The sequence below is a fragment of the Mizuhopecten yessoensis genome, unplaced genomic scaffold, assembly GCF_002113885.1.
Source record: "Mizuhopecten yessoensis strain PY_sf001 unplaced genomic scaffold, ASM211388v2 scaffold10751, whole genome shotgun sequence".
Lineage (NCBI taxonomy): Eukaryota > Metazoa > Mollusca > Bivalvia > Pectinida > Pectinidae > Mizuhopecten > Mizuhopecten yessoensis.
In genome coordinates, this window is record NW_018408703.1 from 1,194,648 (window position 1) to 1,203,681 (window position 9,034).

A 9,034-nucleotide genomic window follows, 5' to 3' on the forward strand; every position below is an offset into this window, starting at 1 on the left:
CAACGCTAGAGTCAAGCATAGCAACGCTAGAGTTAAGCATAGCAACGCTAGAGTTAAGCATGACAACGCTAGAGTTAAGCATAGCAACGCTAGAGTTAAGCATAGCAACGCTAGAGTGTCAAGCATAGCAACGCTAGAGTTAAGCATAGCAACGCTAGAGTGTCAAGCATAGCAACGCTAGAGTTAAGCATAGCAACACTAAAGTTAAGCATAACAATGCTAGAGTTAAGCATAACAACGCTAGAGTTAAGCATAGCAACTCTAGAGTTAAGCATAACAACGCTAGAGTTAAGCATAGCAACACTAGCGTTAAGCATAACAACACTAGAGTTAAGCATAACAACGCTAGAGTTAAGCATAACAACGCTAGAGTTAAGCATAGCAACACTAGCGTTAAGCATAACAACACTAGAGTTAAGCATAACAACGCTAGAGTTAAGCATAACAACGCTAGAGTTAAGAATAGCAACGCTAGAGTTAAGCATAGCAACGCTAGAGTTAAGCATAACAACGCTAGAGTTAAGCATAACAACGCTAGAGTTAAGCATAGCAACACTAGAGTTAAGCATAACAACACTAGAGTTAAGCATAACAACGCTAGAGTGTCAAGCATAGCAGGCTATTAACATTACAACACTGTTAACATCTAAACTCAAACTAAACATCGCTGTTTACACCTTAAGCCAAACTGAATATTGACAAACAAAAAAGATAGGGTTTTTTGGGGGGTTTTTTGACATTAAAATATAAAATCATTCTTGCTATTAACATCTAAAATCAAATTAAGCAATGGGTGGGAGCTTGAGGTAAACTTAAAACTTGTATAGCCTAAAAGAAAAATAGTTGCTAAAAAAGGCATATGAATCATTTACACTTTCCCTTAGATTTTCTACTATCGTGGACATTTGGATGATATAATCATGATCGATCGTCTGATCTAATCAAATGGCTATTCATCAGTTAGTAGTGTATACTACACAAAGATAAGAGGAAATAAAAGGATTCTCAACACCACAAGAACAGCTTTGATGATTACTGAATGTCTCCATGTTTCAACTGCTATGCAGCCGTGCTGATGATTGTTCGGAATAAAACTCATCAATCTGGTATGAATAATAAAGGCTAAGTTTGTTTTGAACATAAAGAATGATTGAAAACTTATTTTGCGAGATTTCGAAAACGTGGTAGCAACTTATTTTGAGATAATTTTGCCAAAAAAATAAAATACGCTCGATTTGTCATATACTCTTACGAGATTCCTTTAAAAGCTCAGTCAAATTATTATACTTGATCCTTTAAAAGCTCAGTCTAATCAAAATTCTTGATCCTTTTAAAGCTCAGTCGAATTATTTTACTTGATCCTTTAAAAGCTCAGTCAAATTATTTTACTTGATCCTTTAAAAGATCAGTCGCATTATTTTACTTGATCCCTTAAATTACTTGATCATTTAAAAGCTCAGTCGAATTATTTTACTTGATCCTTTAAATTACTTGATCATTTAAAAGCTCAGTCGAATTATTTTACTTGATCCTTTAAAAGCTCAGTCGAATCAAATTACTTGATCCTTTAAAAGCTCAGTCGCATTATTTTACTTGATCCTTTAAAAGCTCAGTCGAATCAAATTACTTGATCCTTTAAAAACTCAGTCGAAATATTTTACTTGATCCTTAAAAAGGTCAGTCGAATTATTTTACTTGATCCTTAAAAGTTCAATCAAATTATTTTACCAGATTCCTTAAAAAAAAGCTCAATCAAATTATTTTACCAGATTCCTTAAAAAAAGCTCAATCAAATTATTTTTCTAGATTCCTTTAAAAGCTCAGTCAAATTATTTTACTTGATCCTTTAAAAGCTCAGTCGAATCAAATTACTTGATGCTTTAAAAGCTCAGTCGAATTATTTTACTTGATCCTTAAAAGAGTCAGTCGAATTATTTTACTTGATCCTTTAAAAGCTCAGTCGAATCAAATTACTTGATCCTTTAAAAGCGCAGTCGAATTATTTTACTTGATCCTTTAAAAGCTCAGTCGAAATATTTTACTTGATCCTTTAAAAGGTCAGTCAAATTAATTTACTTGATCCTTTAAAAGCTCAGTCGAATTATTTTACTTCACCCTTTAAAAGCTCAATCAAATTATTTTACTTGATCCTTAAAAGTTCAATCAAATTATTTTACCAGATTCCTTTAAAAGCTCAATCAAATTATTTTACTAGATTCCTTTAAAAGCTCAGTCGAATTATTTTATTTCATTCTTTAAAAGCTCAGTCGAATTATTTTATTTCATTCTTTAAAAGCTCAGTCGAATTATTTTACCAGATTCCTTTAAAAGCCGAGTCGAATTATTTTACTGGATTCTTTTAGAGCTCAGTCGAATTATTTTACTTGGTTCCATTAAAAGCTCAAATTTGTCCTAGTTTGATCGATCATGGTAAACAGTGGTCAATTCATCGATTTTCAAGCGCACAAATGACCAGTCTTGGATCAGTTAGAATAGTACTTTACGGTTTGTTGTGTAAACTTCTCCTTTTGTCTGTTACTGTGAGTGTTAGCTCCAATATAATACTGCATGACCGGGTTTGCTGTATTTGTCCACCGCATATTTCAGGTGATGAGGTGATTGGTTAATCTTTAGACTTTTGAAATTTTCCAAGATGGCTGTCATGGTCTGTGATTGGCTTATTCTTTTAACCCTTTCACCCCTCTGAAATGTTAGTAGGCTCTACCATATTTGATAAGGATGAGTCCATTGTAGTCTACAGTGGTAAGAGGGTTAATCTCCTTTTCTTTTTTAATTCTTTAACAATAAATTGTTTTAGATGTTCCTCTTCTGATTTTGAGTGATTTTGTAAGGTAATACATATAATATGACATAATATAGATTTGATAAAGTTGTTTAAATATAATATATTTTTAATGGAACTGTTGAAATGTATTTCTTCATTATAAAAAGGAGGGAGAGATTACATCTGAAACCGATTAAATGAGGAGTTTAAGTTTGTAAATGAAAATATGCTGGTCTCTCTCCTATCTTCTTCATCTCGCCTTGTAACATTAACCGAAAAATATAAAATAAATCTTTATCACCTTTAAGGAATTCCGAATTTCTGATGACGAGGGTATATCACTACTAACTGCCTTTCTTTGTTGTTTTACGACCCGCCTTCTCTCACTAACTGACCAATCACCTGCTTTGTTATATTCATGTATGTCATCGTCATTTACCTATAGGGTCTACTAACCACTGTACACTGTAAAAATAGACATTGCATGATGAGAACTTCAGACATCCTTAAAAATTACGGATAACGTTCCTAGACAACTGGGATGGGTTCATCGGCCATGTTAAGCTTGTTTATTATTGACCGGCTGGCAAATCTCAGTCAGCAATTGCTATTGTGGCGTAGCTCTCGGTAGGTAGAAGTTTATCACAGTAATATCAAGGTTCGTACAGGCCTTGAAAAGGTGCTTAAAACGAGATTTGTCCTTAAATAGCGCTACAATTAAACAAACAAAAAATCGTAACAACCCTAAAAGCCGTAAATTTATGTGCCATCAAAGGGTCAAATAAGACTTAAATTTTTGGTTTCATGTCGTTAATCTTCCTAAAAAGAAAAAGTTAACAACCAAAAAAAAATTGTTATCAGATAAATTCAGGATTTTCATGATACTGGTCTGCGGAATATTTAAGTGTTGTACAGTGTTTGCATGATAAGGCTAGGGTCAAACAGGTTACACATCAATGGCTTAATTTTTTTTATTGAAAAATGCCCTAAAAAGGTCTAAAATAACATGAATTTTAAAGAAAAATTCTTGTATGAACCCTAAATGTAGACCATGGGATAGTCTTTTCTGCTTCCTGCGTTTCTGTATTTTCTTTTGGGAAAGATTGCCAATGGTTTCAAACATGCAAAGTCAGCTTTATTGCTCATTCACCCCTGAACTCTCATAATGCACTATTCCAACCTTTGAATTGGAAGAGTTCACATGTGTCTTCGGTGGTGAATGAGTTAACTTCATCACTGATATTTTAGAGTTCTGTCTTAGTATGAACAGACGAATTGTATACAGGACTAGTAATGTACCATGTTCTAATTTTATAGAAATTTTAAAAAATACTGAGTAGAGAATAGAAGTGTAATGTTTGTAAGAGTTTTGGTTATCAACCTCTCTTTCCGTTACATAAATTTGATTTTTTTTTAAGTTTAGTGTAGAAGTTTTGAAGGCAATGAAACCTAGTCGCTGAATCACGCAAAATTTGGAAGCACAAAGCTGGACGACAGATCACAAATCGTGTATACGGGGAAACTTTCGCAAAGTCAAAATTACGCCTTAAGTCAATAATATCCATATTCTCTCAGTTCTGATTTCCCCTTTCGTGATGGATTGCTATGTTTATCCTATTGTTTACTGACATTCGTGGTTATGAGGAATTCGCCATCATTACAGAGGGAGAAGAAATTAAAAGCAAAAATTAAACTGCATCAAAAATTTCCCGGTATTCAGTAATACTGCATGATCATATAGTGCACTTGCACATCACCGTTAGCTAGGTCATACTAGATATACAAGCGTGGCCAACGGAATGCTACAGAACAAAGTGTGGATAAGCATGTTTTTGAGAGTGTGTACACAATATCCAACCATCTTCTACTGAACTCATTTTACCGGTCAACTGAATCGTTCAGGAAAATAAGGAACTCAAATCATTTAGAATTTAACTCAGCTTGCTGAGTCATTACTAGAAAAAAAACAGCTCACTGAGTCATATAAAAGAAAACAAGGACCTCAGATGACTGAGCCATCAGCTTAATTCATTCACTGGGTTATCACTGGAAGAAAAAGGAACTCGACTCGTTAAGTCATATAAGAAAAAAGTTTTCAGCTTGACTCATCGAGTCATTAGGGAGAAGAAAAAACTGAAAAACATGGAACTCTAATATCTGAGTCATCTGCTTGACTCATTTTGTCATTTAGGGGGGAAATGGGCGGGGGGACCAAGAAACTCAAATTACTAAGTCATTAGCTTGGCTCACTGTGTCAATAAAAAACCATGGAACTCAAATTGTCAATGTCAACTCAGCTCACTGAGATTTTACAAAGAAATCTTTTACCAATTTATTTGAAAATAAATAAAAGAGTGAATATAATTTTAATTGTTTAAGAGAGGAAAATGTTGGTTGAATTTGAGTTTGGGTTTCTATTTCTGTCAGGAGAGATTGACGAGTTAAGACCTCGGAATTTTGAAAGTTGGGTGGTTACTTAGTTCGTACTTTCAGAAAATACAGAGATAAACTGGTGTAAATAAGGTATTTGTTAACACAATTCAAGATTTCGTTTTCTGTTTGAACATAAAAATGTTTCGTTTTAAAATGTATTCTATTAAGAATCAATAACATTTTCTATACAATATATTACATAACATTTTTTTTATATTTCTTTTTTTTACTAACTTCATTTTTTTGGCGGATATATTACTGTTATCAGTTTTTGTTTTATTTCTGAATTATCACAACATATGGAATTATCTTGGTCTCTTTATTCTATATCTTTAAAACATGATAGTTGAAATTAACAACCATCGGAAATTATGTGATGCCCCCATTTGGCTCCAACATACCCCCTCCCCCGTGCTTATTGTAGGATGTTTATGGTGTCTAATTCATATGGTAAAATATCTGCTCTGTATATATATTTACATAGCATTAACACATGAGATGAAAATCATATCTTTTACTTACAATGATAATATATTTTGTAAAAAAATATTTAGAGATTACAAAAAGGTTAAATTCTAAATATCAAGTCTTAAACTTGCTTGGTTTTGTTTTCATTAGTGATAGGCTTTGTTTTAATTGTTAAGTTACTGTTAACTATTTAGACAAGACTTTAACCCGTGGTTGAGCTGATTCATCGTAAAATGGTGTAGAGCTGCTCCGAAATAATGTTATATTCATTGTTCATAATAATGGAAATAACATATGGTTCATATTTTTAAATTAATGTTTGTCAATTAAAAAAAGATATGAAAAAGAAAAAACATTAAAATTGTATGCTCATGTGTCATTAACATGTCAGTAAGGTTAAAAGTTTGAAACAAGTTTGGTTTTAACACCCATGTTTATATGTCAAATTTAATTTGAATTAGATTTGTTTCAAATTGTGTTTCGCTTCATGAATATTATAATTCATTTTTGATTGGATATATTAAATGCGTTTATTATGTGATTCAGCGACTTGGTTTCATTGTATTTATTGATTCTCGTCCCACCACCGGCACCAATATTATGATCTGCTGTATGTCTCACAAAATGAATGAACTCAGCATCTTACATCAGTCTTTTCTCTCTTTCAGCCCACAACAACTATCCAGCATTCGCCAGTTCCATCACCCCCACTGGCACCAGCCTCGCCAAGTTTCGCCCGACATACTCCAACAACCACTGATTCTCAGAGTGCGACCCTGTATCAACATCTTCAACGTCTCCATCTTCATCAACAGATTCAGAATTCACAGCAGCCCTATCAACATATGTCACCACCCACCTGCCTCCCAATGCAACGCACCGATTCACCTCCGCAGAATTTCTCGCAGCTTTATCAAAATTTTAGTCAGCCACATCAGCGCAACAGTCCACCACCCAACGTCACTAACTTTCAGAACCTTCAAATGATCAAGGAGGACTCGCAAGACCTCCCAGACCAGAGCCCCAGTGAGGATGGTGAGGTTAGCATGCAGGTTGGGGAGAGTGACCTTGCCTCTCAGGAGAGGAAGCACAGACAGTTCTCGGGAAAGCCACAGATCAGTATCACAGACACAACTGGTCATGTCACTGATGTGACTTCAGAGGGCGAGAATGAGATGTCTCCTTCGACGACAAAACCCGATACTGTCACAGGTTCATCACTAACATATCGCACCTTCCAGGATTCCTCAAGTTCGCCATGTTCTCATCAGCCCTCTCCAACAAGGTCCCATCCCCCTCTTACTCATTCTCATTCCTCGCCGGCCTCGCCAAATCATCACTCACATCCCCCCACAAACTTAATTTCTCACCCTGTCAATTACAATTCGCTCATCTTCGGCAATTACATCACTAACCTGGCTGCCATTCCTCCCCACGTCACGGACTTAAGTAACCTTGGTAACCTCAAGGGCCACTCCATGCCTGACCCCAGCCACGCCAACATTCCCTACACATGTGGATGGATCAGTCCTCAGCTCTCCTCTCCAAATAGGTCACAACGGCCTAGTTCTGGGCGGATGGGTGTAAGTAGACAACCCTCAGGGGCAGGGGTAGTCGTTCCGGATTCGTTAAATTTCCAGAATGTAAGTGTAGTAAACTCAAATGTCAGTGTTCCTAATGAAACCCAAAGCAACAGAGTTCTTTATAACGGTGATCGAAATCTCATCCAAGACGTTGACATGTCGTCTACAAAACAAGACGAACAAAATATATCCAATAGTGTAGGACATGTTGACTTGTCGAATTCCCCGATACTTAACAAGATTCAAGGATCCAACATTAATCTCACGTCCACACGGACGGTCGGAGACATATTACAGGAACTCAAGAGATTTCTGGGAGATCGAGGAAAGGAAGTGGTGTACCAGTGTTCAGATCATTTGTTCCGACTGGAGAACTCTGATGTCCAGATGGAGCTGGAGGTGTGCCAGGGCATTAGTTACAATGGTCTACAAGTCCGGAGGATTTCTGGTGACAAGGGACACTATCGGGCACTCTGCCAGGAGCTTCTGTCCGGTATTAATATATGATAGCTACCCGAGTGTCTCATCAAAATGTTTAAAATGTGTGTTTGCACAGTGCCAATGGTGTTATTATGGTCCTTCCCCTTTAACCCATAAAGGAATATGAAAAAGAAAAAGAAATCTTTGGTGTACCCAAGATATTCCTTAGATGGGTGACATTGGGAAACCCCAGGCATCCCTATAATGGGTTCTGATATGGGTTACTGATGATTCAGTATTCCTGGAATCGGTTACCACGGAAACCCTTGGTGTTTCTGTAACAGAGTCCTGTAGGTGCTTGTACTCTGGCACTGTCTACCTGTTAATGTAAACATCTGGTTGTGTGGGATCTTACCTATTGTTCTTTGTCATGACACATCGAAATGTTGAAGTTTTCCAACTTCACCACTAGTTCATTCATAAATGGTGACATGGCGTACATGTGCATTTGAAGGAGGGGACTGTATCAAAGGTCGCTATTGATAAAACTTACATGATGTGCTTAGGTTTTTTGATACAGTCCCTTTTGGGAATACAAAAAAAATGGTCTGTGATAATAAAAATGCTTTTGGCTTTACAGTCCGACCCTTGCATCCTTGTAAACCACTATAAACCGATTCAACAGAAACAAAGTTAAACTTGAGGGACTATTCCATTTTTAAGATAAAGGTATATATTAATATATTACGGGGGCAGGTTATTGATGGATCATAGAATGCTGTACAGAGATGCGGGGGTCCGGACAGTCTATTATGCGAAGAAAAGGTGCGGTTTTCTGTAAACATTAAGTTGTATATACTGCATGGTTAACATACAAGTTTTTATAATAACGATTATAAATATTTTTTGTTTAAATATTCATGATATTTTTATTTAATTATTCTATGTATGAAGTCAAACGGTTGTAGAGTGGAATCAGTGGAGTATTTTAAATATACAATTGTAGTCACGTATAGTTAATTCTTTAAACAAGATTATTTTTCACTGCAATGTTATGCTCATGGTTTTTACACATTCATTCTATTTATAAAGTCGGTGAAAAATTGTCCTGTAATACCTTAAAATTCCAAAAATATGCTTTCTTCATGAAAACTCCTTTAAAAACGGTGCGATATAAAATGTATGGACACTGGAGATTTCACTTAATCATGATCAGAGGTCGTTCTGAACATAGAGACAGGTAAGTTTTTACCCTGGTCATCAATTTTTGACCAGACCCTTCCCATGTTGATGGTTTCCTGCAGAACTTTATGCAACATTCTAATCAAGGAGGTCAGTTGTTCAA

General features: G+C 35.7%; 1 protein-coding gene across 4 annotated transcripts in view; it reads left to right on the top strand.

Moving 5' to 3' along the window:
* The window catches only part of LOC110462122 (serine/threonine-protein kinase SIK3-like), a 66,664-nt gene extending 58,872 nt beyond the window's left edge, over positions 1-7,792 (top strand). For 3 of the 4 annotated variants that reach the window (XM_021515957.1, XM_021515958.1, XM_021515959.1), the window contains exon 16: positions 6,355-7,792. In XM_021515957.1, the coding sequence (XP_021371632.1) occupies positions 6,355-7,776 (1,422 nt within the window). In that variant the 3' untranslated portion in view covers positions 7,777-7,792. The remainder of the gene's footprint in view (positions 1-6,354) is intronic. The other variant, XM_021515960.1, reaches the window with a different exon arrangement.
* Positions 7,793-9,034: the final 1,242 nt, after the last annotated feature.